The following is a 13,256-nucleotide window of genomic DNA, read 5'->3' on the forward strand; positions in this document are numbered from 1 at the left end:
TGACCTCCTCCTTGCCCTGTAAGGATTCTATTCTATCAACCAATAATCAAGAAGAAATAGCACAGATGGGGACCATATCTTTTGCCAAGAGAAAGGGAAGAACAGAGGACATGCAGTGGTGTCAGACGGTTACCAGGCTGGTAACCTACCACAGGTAATACGTGCCATGGAAACAGACAATAAACACCCGATTTGGCCGCCATGATAACGCGCCACTAGGAGCGGGAGAGAACCAAGGCAGGAAACTGGGGTCAGGTGTGGGGGAGAAGAGAAAAAAGGGAAAAAACTGATGCCAATGATTCCAATAAACGTAAAAAAGGAAAAAAAATTATTTGGCCTCAAGGTAATCCTTGCTTCCAAGTAGATTCTCTATCCAAATTCAAAAATTGCAAACATTTTCCCTGAGTGCTCTGAACTTATATCTGAACATTCAACTTGTTCACAAACATTGAGAAATATTTGCATTTCCTTACATTTTCAGATCTAAATAAAAAAAAAGGCTGTTTTGCCTGTGAAACTGAACATTTCCTTGCAGTTAACACCACTAATTTACACATACATGTATTTTCTCACCAGCATACCACTGTGACATGATATTCACCAAAGCCTTGAATGCTACTGGACCGTGTATCAAGGATCACCTGAGATTAACCTCATGATCAACTGGAGCCATTGTGCGGAATATGCCAATTTAATGTAATTTGGATCTATATTAATAAGAACGTCTACCTTAAAATAGTCAAGAAATAATTAATACTTGGAGAGTACTGCAGGGCAGTGGCGTAGTGGAATTGTCACTGGACTCTGGGACCTGGGTTCGAATCCCACCCTGGCATATGGTGAAATTTGAATTCAATAAAAATCTGGAATCAAAAATAAGTCGAATGATGACCATGAAACCATTGTGCCTTGTCGTAAAAACCCATCTGGTTCACTAATGTCCTTTAGGGAAGAAAATCTGCCATTCTTACCTGGCCTGGCTTACATGTGACTCCAGATCCACAGCAATGTGGTTGACTCTTAAATGCCCTCAGGGATGGGCAATAAATGCTGGCCCAGCCAACGACACCCATATGTCATAGATGAATGAAAAAAGGAACCCCTCAGCCTGCTCTTCCATTCAACAAGCCCATAGCTGATCTTCTAACTCAATGCCATTTCTCTGCATTATCCCCATATCTCTTAATATCTTCAATGCCTAGATGGACTCAGTTTGTTACTGGCAGAAATAATACTGATTGTTCTAAAATGTTGTATTTTAAAACAAGGGCAATTAGTATTAACACCATTACCCTCTTCACCACCAACACCGCCCACCCCAATCACTCCTGTCCCACTCCCATTTACTTTTCGCTCCTGAATGCGTTAACTCGTAAATCTTCATGGGTTCAGCAACCCTTGGATACTGCTTAAGCGGCCTGCCTTCACATGATGAGCCCAGTGAATGTCAGCAATCTGTTTGATTGCCTGGGCATCTTCGCAATCGAACCCAGACTTGGTCTCGTCTGATGCCAACTCTCTGGAGTCACTGGATAATGATCGGGAGGAGAAACATTGGTTGATTTTGTCTTGCTCCTAACACAGAAGCACTGAAATGAACAATAATCCTCACCACTGCCTTGCTTGGTGAATCAGGAACCTTACTGGTGTTCCTTTTTCTGCCTATTTGAGCCAGTAGGTAGACTCATGTACAATACTTTCAACCTGCTCGACACTTAGAGGAAGTTTACTTAAAATACGTATAGGACCAAATCATTGAGAGTTTTGCTGAAAACCTTATTCACAAGAGTCATTCCTACATAAAAGTTACTGCAGTCCTTTCATTTCAGCTATTGTGAAACTTAATGTTTGTTTATAATCCAACGCACTAGGAAGGAAATAACATTTTCCAAATGAAATACAATGGCTAGAATCTTACCACCACTCACACCGGTGGGATTTTCCCTTCCCGCCGCAATGAATGGAGATTCATTCCTGCCAACTTCTCCGACTTCGCTGCAGCAGGGGCGTGGCGTGAACGGCAGGCAAGATTGCGCCTGATATATTGCACCAAAATATTGGATGTAGACATTGAGATACTAGGAGCTTCGCGCTGAACAGAATAATTTTAGGAATTTAAGAGCAAGTTTTGGCAAGGGGTTAATTCTATACACAGATGATCCTTGAAAGACAGGGCCCCTTTTGACCAAATTAATTGTCTGATTCATGAGCATTACCTGTCTTGTTTCCTTGGTAATGTATTTCTGTTGAATTTGGGACTAGCAGTAGGGGAAGAGAGAGGGCTATGGGATGGAATCAAACAGTAAAGGGAAGAACAAAGAAGAAAAGGTAGATTAACACTTAGGAAAGAAAGAAATGAGAAAAGAAAAACAATGTTAGCAGATCTGAGAATAAGTACATCTATATCCAACAGCAAAATTAAACATTTGGTTCATTTAAAATTTCCAATTTTAACTCTACAATGCCGAACCAATGAAGTAACAAATAGGAAAAGTAAATCCACAGACCATTGACAGATTATCATGGGGTGAATATAGTAAGTGTAGAAGCAAGTTATTGATGGAAAGAGGTTTTAAGTCATATGGATGCTGTTAAATGTAACGATCACTCTGACTTATCCAAAGGGTTTTGGCACACACACACAGACTATGACTTCATAGAACTGGGTGGTGGCACAGGATTTGTTGGTCTTGGCAGACATGAGGAGTTGGCCAACAGCTTGGCACCGCTCAGAGGCAGAAGCAGGAACATCGGTGACAACACTGGGGAGATGTTCTGTGGCCTGGCAACAGCCAGAGAACTCAAGTCAGGCAATGTGGGATGGGAAATGAGCTGGTTCCCTGGCAGTGGTGGGGAGACAACCGGGGGCAATCACCATGTGGAGGGCTGGTGCCTGGCAACATTAGGGTGAGGGGCGCGTTGGCTGGGATTTCAATGGTCTGACAAACATAAAATGGAAGTCGCAGGTTGTAAATGAAGTGCAACATGCTTAGAAGTATTGGCAGGTGAGCTCAATTAACAGTGGGAGTTCAAGGGAAATCTAGATTCAGGCGCAGAGGAAGGGACAGGCCTGTGCATGGGAAACATTTTAATTCAGGATTTTTAAGATTGACAGGTTTGTAATTATCTCAAGCATGTTCATACCCAGGTTCAAAATTTATAAATAGACAGCAACTAAAAAAGCCCTATGGCTGCTAAAAAAATGTGCTGATTACACAATACATTTTTGGATTGACTATGGTAGCTTTAAATAAATGAAGTGATTTAATTGATTACCTTTATAGGCGCTCAATTTATTTACTATTGAATTAAATTTATTGAATTGGATATTTAAGATCCACAACATAACCAATTTAGTAGATAACACTCAAGGGAGGAATTTTTTTTAGAAAAATCAATATTCACAGGGTGGCAAGGCAGCACAGTGATTAGCACTGCTACCTCACAGCTCCTGGGGCCCTGGTCCGATTCCTGGCTTGGGTTACTGCCTGTGCGGAATCTGCACATTCTCCCATGTCTGCATGGGTTTCCTCCGGGTGCTCCGGTTTCCTCCCACTATCTGAAAGTCATGCTGGTTAGGTGCATTGGCCGTGCTAAATTCCCCCTCAGTGCACCTGAAGAGGCACCGGAGCGCGGTGACTAGGGGATTTCCACAGTAACTTCATTGCAGTGTTAATGTAAACCTACTTGTGACATTCATAAATAAACTTTAAACTCACTGATCCATTTGGGGTGTGGTGTGTTTCGGAGATACATCATCATCAGTGGAAGTGTACTTGATGCAAGACATTTAGTTATATAGAATATGATTGTCGGTCTAGTATACACTAAAATTAAAGAATGGCTTGTCACTGAAATGTGCACTTCAGAACAGGCAATGTCCCAGATTGTTCACCACAAAACATGGAGGATATTTCAAAGCTGACAAGCAAAAGAAAACGAGGTGCCAAATCAGTTTAGGACAGTAGAACAAAACGGGTAATAGTGAATTGGCTACAAGGTTTAAAAGCTGCCTGATGCTATCTCCAATATAAACTTATACCCCAATATCTCTATCATTGGGCTGGCTCGGAAGTGTGTGTGTTTCAGGCAAAAATCCATCAAGCTGTACCTGCCAAAGATTAATGGATACCACTGTCTATTTTTAAATTTTAAAACTATTCAAATTTGAGTCTATATTGCAGCAGCTTTGCGGTCTCGGTATACAAGTACTCCTGGGTGGCACAGTAACAAGTGGTAACCGTTCAGCCTGAGGATTAATTCATTGAGAAAAACATACACAATGGCTCGCAATAATTAATTTTCCCATTTTGCTGCCGCCGTGCTGTCCCACTGTTAGCACACTCAAAAAGTTTCCCACCTTCGTATTGTCTCACATGCACTCGAGGCTTACAACCTGCCCATTTCATTTAACCTCGAAACCTAGCTGCTCCTTCTCAATTTCTCAGTGATAAGAAATATTATTCGGGGGGGTTAGGGTTATCAAAACATCAGTTTTTTTTTTAAATGAAAACCATTACTGAAAGGGTCAGAATCTAGTTTTATAGCACGAGGAAGGCTGATATAAACAACTATCTGAATAAAGTTACAGTGATATTTTGCTTCAGAGATGAGTGAATTAAAGCAGCAATCTTTTAAAGTTGGGAGATAAAAAAAAAACACTAGAAGGATACTAAATGGACAGAAGATGTAAACAAATGACCTATCAGGAAGATATATCAAGTGTTCCATATTCATGCAAACACTATATGGATTCCGAGGTTGTCAGGAATGACAAGGTCTAATTAATAAGAACGTTGAATAAGATCACTTGTAAAAACAGGAGTGTGCAAATCTATAAAATGCCACTAAATGATATATCCTGCTTTCCTACCTCTCAGACATTGCCGTCTTAATGCTGTTAGTCCTCACAAAGGGTGTGAGAGAATCTTCTTTGGAGGGAGGGATCAAGCCACTGGTTGAGTTGTGATGACTGAGGCCACCTCCACTGCTGAGGGAGATGTCAATGGATTCACAGCTGGTGTGCAGACTGTTCACCGACTGATAACCTGGGCCATCCTTACTTATGGTGGAGGAGCTGCTCAGGCTGGCACCCCACGGGGTGCCATTTGAGGCTGTGGAATGGACTGACGCTGGACTGGAGGCCAGGGGAGACTGTATCATATCTGTAGTCTTGTTATAGAGTGGGCTGCTGCCTCCACTGCCCAAGCAGGACGGAGGAGAATCCAGGCTGTTCTGTTGGCTCATAGTGGCATGAGGATTGGAAATGACTGTGGAGTTCTTCATGTTTTCAGCTGTTGTGACAGGAGCTTGCTTAGTGCTTGGCTTGACCCCGAACAGTCTAAAAAAAATGCAAAAAAGAACTTGTAAGTGATATCTTTAATTTCCACAACAATATACGATTGTTTCTTCTATGAAAAACACCTGGAGGGACTCGGAGTGTGGAAAAAAAAAAGTCAGTTTACAGAACAGTACAGCTGAGAAGTGCCAATATAGAATTTGACATTCTCCGAACCAGCCCTTTGTTAAAATGATTAAGTACTTTTTTTTCAAAGACACGCTAGTTTTGCCTGACGTCTAGACAGAACTTAATACCTAATCCTCTCAATCCATTATTATTTTAAAGAAGTGGTGATAGATTAACTGGAAGTCTTTTCATCGAGGTAATTTAACCTAGATAATGGTAAGGAGCAAATGTTAAAATGATTTATAAATGTAAAAAGAAGTTATCATTTAAATATCCAACTTGTTTTGTTGCACACATAATGGGGAGGGCCGGGGGGAAGAAGGGCTGGTGGTTGCATTTCACGCATGCATGCTTCAGAGGCAGCCCCTATACATCAGCAGCCACCTCCGCGTGTGTGTAATTTTAGAGACTCAGGTATGTGAAATACGTGCTGGAATTTTACTGCCTTGCCCGCCCGAGGCTTGTCAGATCTCACCCAAGGCCAACAGGGAATGCCATTCTGCAAGCCTCACCCGCCCGAATACTGGGACAGGTGAGGTGACAAAATTCCGGCCATTAGGCCTGGTAGCAGCAGATCTGAATTGTGTATAATCCATTGGAGAAGTAGGGTACACCTTTGGACACAGTTCTCGGAAATCTTTGGAGGTGGTCAGGCGCTCCTCAGCATCGTTAAAAGTAGTCATGAATGTGTGTAAAAAGTACATACACTCATTAACTGTAAAACTCATTGGGAACTATCAGAAATGCCAGATGAAACTTTCAAAGACAACTGTCAAAATCGTCAAATTGAACTGTTAAAGGAAACTGTCAGAAGTGTCTAAATGAATCATCAAATGTAACTGTCAAGGCATTTAGAATTACTATCTTTTGAAATTATTTGAAAAAAGTGTCTAAAGTGTTTAAGAAAATGATTGAAATAGCAAGCAATGAATCTGTTGATACTAGCTGAGAGTTACCATTGCTGGATTAGTGCTGCATGACAGATCTCACAATCTTCCATCATCACAGTGGGGTGCCTGACATTCCATAGTTTGACTGATTCTTCACAGTAGGTCAATGATTTCCAATGCTTGTTTTATGAGGGATTATGCACTTGAATGAAATGCTTGTTCTTATGTAGTTGAAGGAATGTAGATATAGCGAAATGATTTTCATGAATGAATGTTTTGTTAATGAAATCTGCACTATACAATTAAACTGTACGTTATTTAATTCCAGCTTGGCTCCCAAGGACTTCCCATAGTGGATATTGGCTGAGTTGGCATGGTAGGTGAGAGGTTCAAGGGCTGTGGATGAGATGCATGAGTTGGCATGATATCTATAAAAGGTCATGCCTGCACCCCTCACTATTGCTCCTCCACTCTTAGACCTCCCCTCCCCCACAACTCCTCCTTGCTCCCCCTATCCCACATCAGCCCCCCTTGTGCAGCTGAGCCACCCACACTGCCATGAACTTGGCTCTGGTTGCACCCGCCACGGGAAGTGTCACTCTCACCATTTTCCAACACAGAAACGTGGTTCCAGAGCGAGATGCACTCTGGGGCTTTCCTGCCTACCTGCTTGTCCTCTTCCTTCTGACTAGTGGTCACCCATTCCCTCCCTGGCTGCACTTCCTAAAGCTGCAGGATGGCCACATCTAAAAACGTGCTTTCCCAAACGTCCCAGCCTTGCTGGGCATCCACCCCTGTTCCTCCAGCTGATGCTCAAGCTTCGAAATCCAGCTCTACAGCTGGTCAAACTGGTGCAAAAATGGTCATCCAAACTACAAGGAGTGTCTAGGAATTCCCACGTGCTGCAGGCTGTCCAAAACACGGGACTGATTTCCCCAGTCATAGTCTTTTTCTATCCTTTGTTAGGAAAGCAAAGGTAGTTGTAAGGGACTTATATTTGTGTTGGTAAACATTAGAAATAAGTATAGTTTAAGTATGTTTAATTTAATGTTTTTGTGCCTAGAAGGGCAAAACCTAGACAATGTTGTTTGAACATATGTGGGTTGGTTTCGATTCCAGCTGTGTTTCTGTAGTGCTTAAAGAGGGCTAAAGTGTGAAGAATAAATAAACCAGCAGTGGTTGTTTACCAGAGTCTGGCAAGGATAATAAAAAGCTTTTAAGTTTCAATTTTAGCTGAAACTTACTAAAGTTGGAGACAGGACACTAAGGAGTGAACAGCTCTCAACTCATCCAGGAGAAGCTGGACAGGACAAGAAGACTGCAAAAGATGCAACCTTTCTAAGGAATAAGATACAGTGCAGATAACCAGGAAATTGGGACAGAAAAACTATTAAAGGTAACTAGCATTAAGAGACCAACGTACTATTCAGAAGAATTCAAGGAAGGGTAAACAAAGTGCTCTGAGTAAATAAAGTATTCTAAGCGACATGGTTGCACAGTGGTTAGCACTGCTGCCTCACAATGCCAGAGACCCGGGTTTGATTCCAGCCACTGGTCATTGTCAGTGTGGAGTTTGCACATTCTCCCCGTGTCTGCGTGGGCTTCCTCTGGGTGCTCCAGTTTCCTCCCACAGTCCAAAGATGTGCAGGTTACGTGATAGGCCATGATAAATTTCCCCTTAGTGTCGGAGGATTAGGAGGGCAAATATGTGGGGTTCTGGGAATAGAATCTGGGTGGGATTGGTGTCGGTGCAGGCTTGGTGGGCCAAATGGCCTCCTTCTGCACTGTAGATTCTATGATTCTATGAGGTAGACAGACAATGGTAGCAACGAGGCTTGAAATGGGACAGCAAGAAGACACCAAAAAAATCAGCAAGAAGGTTAAGATTTCCCCCATGATGTCTCCCCTCGCAACTCCTCACGTGCCTCTTCATCTTGCTCGTGATTGTCCTGCTGAAAAGCTTCAACAAAGTCTTTTCTCAGAAATACTCAAGTTCTTGACTACCAATCAAATATTTACAATAAAACTCTTTCAAACACAACGTGGAAATGACCAGATAATGGGCGAAAACCTACCACTTTGTTCGTGGCAGGGATTCTCCGATGTTGCTGAAAGTGAATGGAGTTTTGCTTGGAACACCAAATTCCCTGTTCTCACTTGCAGCGGGACGGACATGGTGTGATCAGAGGATCCTGCCCCATGTCCTTTTTAAACAAACAGCAGTGCTCACAATAGGAAGTTTAAGTAACTGTAACACATTTGACTAATTGACTTCAAAAACACATGTTCAAATATAACTTATTTGATTCATTCATGGTATATGGGCATCCTTGGTTGGGCCAGTATTTATTTCCAATCCCTAATTGCCCAGGAAAAGGTAGTGATGAGCTGTCTTCATAGATCATAGAAGATCAGAGAATCCTTACAGTGCAGAAGGAGGCCATTCAGCCCATCGAGCCTGCACTGACAGCAATCCCACTCAGGTCCTATTCCCGTAAATCCAAGTATTTACCCTGCTAGTGCCTGACACTAAGGGGCAATTTAGCATGGCCAATTCACCTAACCTGCATATCTTGAGAGTGTGGGAGGGGACAGAAGCACCCTGAGAAAACTTATGCAGACATGGAGAGAACGTGCAACCTCCACACAGACTCTGACCCGAGGCCAGAATCAACCCCAGGTCCCTGGCACCGTGAGGCAGCAGTGCAAACTACTGTGCCACTGTGCCGCCACAAATGCTTGGAAGGGTGTTCTCATGTGTCTGCTCTCCTTGTCTCTTTAAGTCATCGTGGTTGTGGGTTTGGAAGGAGCCTTGGCGAGTTCCTGCAGTGCTTCTTGTAGATAGTATACACTGCTGCCACTGTTCACGATGGTGGAGGGATTGAATGTTTGTGGATGGGTTGAAGGGGTGCGGGGAGAGGGGGTCAAGTTGGCTGCATCTTACACGTATCTTCAATTCTTTCTTAATGAGCAACAGGTCTTTAATTTATCGATTCCAATTGAAATAACTAAGATAAAAAGGATGACAAAGGTTGATTTTTTTTTAAAAGTATTCAATAGCTTCAACAGAGTGTGGGACATATTTCTTTAGCAATATTTGGAGATTAAAGGCTGGCATAAACTAGGTACTGATTAAATCTGTTGGAAAAGGAAACGTTACATAGGTGAAAATATGTCAGGTTTCCGGAAAAAAAAATCACACGAGAACGTAACTCAAATAGCGGAAAGAAATGTACTCTGGGTGGAAGCGTGATGGGGAATGTGGAAAAAACGGAACAAAAGGAAGATAACTGGTAAAAAGATCGAATGATTGCTGACTTGGAGTGAGTGACACATTGCACAAGATGCGTAGATAGCTCATAGAAATGTGAATAGATTGACAGTCAAAACAAATGGAAGAAGTGAGTGGAACATAGGAGACAACTATGATGAATGCAAGAGCTAGACAAAACATGATATAATGATTCATTTCAATGCTGAATAATTAAATGTGTTTCTCCCATGCAAAGATGTTAGCTGTTAAATAAATGGCGAACTGCTTTTAAACGTGGCAGTATTGGAAATAGACCAGTTATTAAAAGCCAGTTTCATGATGATCATATTCAGAATCATCTCTACTTTCCAAATTATTTTACTCAGCTATCAAATTCCCACCCCTTCACCAAGCCCCCCAGCCATTATTTCGCTGAAGTTTTCCAACAGGAAGCCTTTCAAAATTCCAACGATAAGAATTGACTAACATAAAAACTAGAAGCAGGAGTAGGCCACTCAGCCCTCCGAGCCTGCTCCACCATCCATTTTGATCATGACGGATCAATAAAATCGATATCTTCATTCCGCCCCCCGACCCCCCCTCCGCATATTCCTTGGTCTCTTTAGCCCTAAGAGCAATACCTAATCACACAATGTTTTGGCCTCAGCTACTTTCTGCAGTAGTGAATTCCACACATTCATCACCCTCTGGGCGAAGAAATTTCTCCGCGCCTCAGTTCTAAAAAGGTTTATTCCTTATCCTCGATCTCTGACCCCCTAGTTCTGGATTCCCCCACCATTTGGAACATTCTTTCTGAATCTACCCTGTCTAACCCAGTTAGAATTTTATAAGTTTCTATGAGGACCCCCCCACCCCCTCACTTTTCTAAATTCCAATGAATACAATCCGAATCGACTCAGTCTCTACTCACATGACAGACCTGTCATCTCAGGAATCAGCCTGGTAAACCTTTGCTCTACTCCCTCTGTAGCAAGAGCAACCTTCCATAGATAAGGGCGCCAAAGTGCACACAATACTCCAGGTGTGGCCTGGAGCTGCTCGTATTGGTGTTATTTCTAAACACATCTTAGGAATTGTATCAGGCCAAACATTGTTAACGTGGGATGCTTTGGATTTGCTTATTTTCAATCGATTCTCAAGAAATCATTGACTCCGCCAAACATCAAATGATGCTAACTGTTCAGATAATATCCTTTGCTAAATATCTTTTGAAATCGCTTGGTTTTTGCCCTAGATTTTTGACATTATGGATAGCGAGATTGAGGATTCTACACTTCCCCACCCCAGCCATTCTGCTCATTGAAGTAGATGTTTGACTGATGTTTACCTGTGGATAAATACTAGGCACTGATGGTGATGACTTTGAGACTAATGCTTCTGCTCAGTGAAATCCCCGTGGAAAGGTGGAGAGTAAGTAAAATAGTGCATGTGAAGAATTCATCATAGATAGAGCTGGTACAGTGAATAAATAGGAAGTGAATTGCGGGTGCCCTCATGGTGAGGTTGTTGAATTCTTTGGACAGGCCAGCGGACAGTAATGGGTTTTGCCACTTTGTGCCACGTTTTGGACATCCCAGTCCTAAGGGATTATGTGGCCATGTTGCGGAAATATAAAGCGGATTCTCCAGCCACGCTGGGCTACAAGCCGGAAATTCCTGCCCGACCGTCAATGGCATTTCACATTCTCCACAACTCACCCACTGAAATTCCAGCGGCGGACAGGATGGGAGCATTCCGGCCATAATGTTTCCACAGCAAGAATTTCAAAGCCCAATATCTCAGCCAGATTTCAAGAATGGATATCCTCCCCCACCTCCCCAAAATATCCCAGACCATATTTTGAGCAGGCATGCAGCCTTAGCCTGAACCAAAGTCAAAAAACCCAGGAAAATGAAACATCAGAACAGAAGTAGGCCATTCAGCCCCTCAAGCCTGTTTCGGCATTTGACAAGACCACGGCTGATCTCCATCTGAAACCCACCTCATTTGGTTCAGTAACTCTTAAAATCTTTGCCTCGCAGGAATACATTAATCTCAGTTTCGATATGTTTGATTAACCTCCAGCTATTCCGGGGGACAGAATTCCTAATTTCTAAGACCATTTGGCCGAAACTTTCTGGCTGTCCCATCAGCAAGATCTCCAGGTCCCATTGATGGCAAACCGCCCACCCCTCCTCCCCCCACCCTCAATGCCATGGGTTCTCTGACAGCAGAGGATGCGAACAACGGGACTGCTGATAGTGGCGGGACTGGAAGATCCCTCCACCGGCCAATGTCGGACATTCACCAACGTCGCAAAACACGTCACCTTTTGTGTCAAGGAACACCTTCTGACATCAACCCTGAATGGCCCATCTTGAGTTTAATGACTGCACATTATGCTGTATTCTCTGAGCAGAGAAAACGTTTCATAGAATCCCAACAGTGCAGAAGGAGGCCATTCGCCCCATCGAATCTACACCAAACTCAATCCCACATAGGCCCTTAGCCCTATGTATTTATCCTATTAGTCCCCCTGACACTAAGGGGCAATTTAGCATGGCCAATCAACCTAACCTGCACATCTTTGGAGTATGGAGGAAACCAAAGCACCTGGAGGAAACCCACACAGACACGGGGAGAATGTGCAAACTCCACACAGTGAACCAAGCCGGGAATTGAATCCGGGTCCCGTTTCCCTCCTTCTACTCTTTCAAATCCTTTAAACAATTTACGTGCCTCAATTTAAGTCCCCCCCCCCCCCACCATCCCGAACTCCTCCATAATCTTCAATACTCAAGGGAACAAAAACATAATCTATGCAACCTGTGGTCATAATTTAACCCGTTTGAACATTCAAAATAGGCAGATTAAAGCACTTGGGGAGTTAGGTGCATGACCTGTATATCACAGCCAGTCCTGATTGCACCCTCCCCCCCCCCCCCCACCCCCAAGCTTTAAATTAGCTGAAAACCTGTAAAATTGCACGCTAATAGCAGAAGCATGCTCATATTTTCCAAGCCAAGGTTACAGGAGATCACGAATAATGTGTTTTTTTTGTTGAACCCACTGGACCGCACGCAGCAAAAAAAAAACACTGACTTATTCCATGGTGTCCCTGCTGCAAACCCACCGTAAATTCAACTGCATAACCCACCTTCTGCGTCCGAGACACAATCCCCTGCTTCCGTCCAAAAGGAACCGAGAGAGTGTTTAAATTTTTCAACATTTATACTTCAAACGCGGGCTGCCAAAGTTCCTGCCGCCCCAGCAGCTGACGGTGGGGTGTAAATGCAAGGGTTTCTCCTCATCAATCAGGAGTGTGCCCTGGCGCTGTTCAAAGGTCCCCCCCCATACCTACATGCACATCGTTGGAATCCTAGCCAGATGCACAAATCACAAGTCCGTCTGCAAAACGGCGTGCACAGTTTGGCAGTGGCTTCATTCTCTGAACTAAACAGATGGGAGTCCTAGACAGGTAAGAGACAGCCCTCACTCTTTAACAGATTGTATCACATAGAACAGTGAATAAATTATTCCCATCTTTGAGTGGGATCCAAGTCCAAGGTGCACTGGGTCCCGACTGTTTCAATTTTTCAATTTTACTTTTATGGTTGAAATACAGCTTGCATTTCTGAATTAAAGG

The 13,256-nt window shown here is 43.1% G+C and overlaps 1 protein-coding gene across 10 annotated transcripts in view; it reads right to left on the minus strand.

Moving 5' to 3' along the window:
* The window catches only part of nav2a (neuron navigator 2a), an 806,339-nt gene that overhangs the window by 100,359 nt on the left and 692,724 nt on the right, over nucleotides 1–13,256 (minus strand). For 7 of the 10 annotated variants that reach the window (XM_080189918.1, XM_080189916.1, XM_080189913.1 and 4 more), the window contains 2 exons: nucleotides 4,874–5,341; nucleotides 2,217–2,282 (listed from right to left, as the gene is read on the minus strand). In XM_080189918.1, the coding sequence (XP_080046044.1) occupies nucleotides 2,217–2,282; nucleotides 4,874–5,341 (534 nt within the window). The remainder of the gene's footprint in view (nucleotides 1–2,216; nucleotides 2,283–4,873; nucleotides 5,342–13,256) is intronic. The other 3 variants (XM_080189922.1, XM_080189917.1, XM_080189914.1) reach the window with 1 other exon arrangement.

The sequence above is a fragment of the Carcharhinus amblyrhynchos genome, chromosome 6 (genome assembly GCF_965287045.1).
Source record: "Carcharhinus amblyrhynchos chromosome 6, sCarAmb.v2.hapA, whole genome shotgun sequence".
NCBI classification, from domain to species: domain Eukaryota; kingdom Metazoa; phylum Chordata; class Chondrichthyes; order Carcharhiniformes; family Carcharhinidae; genus Carcharhinus; species Carcharhinus amblyrhynchos.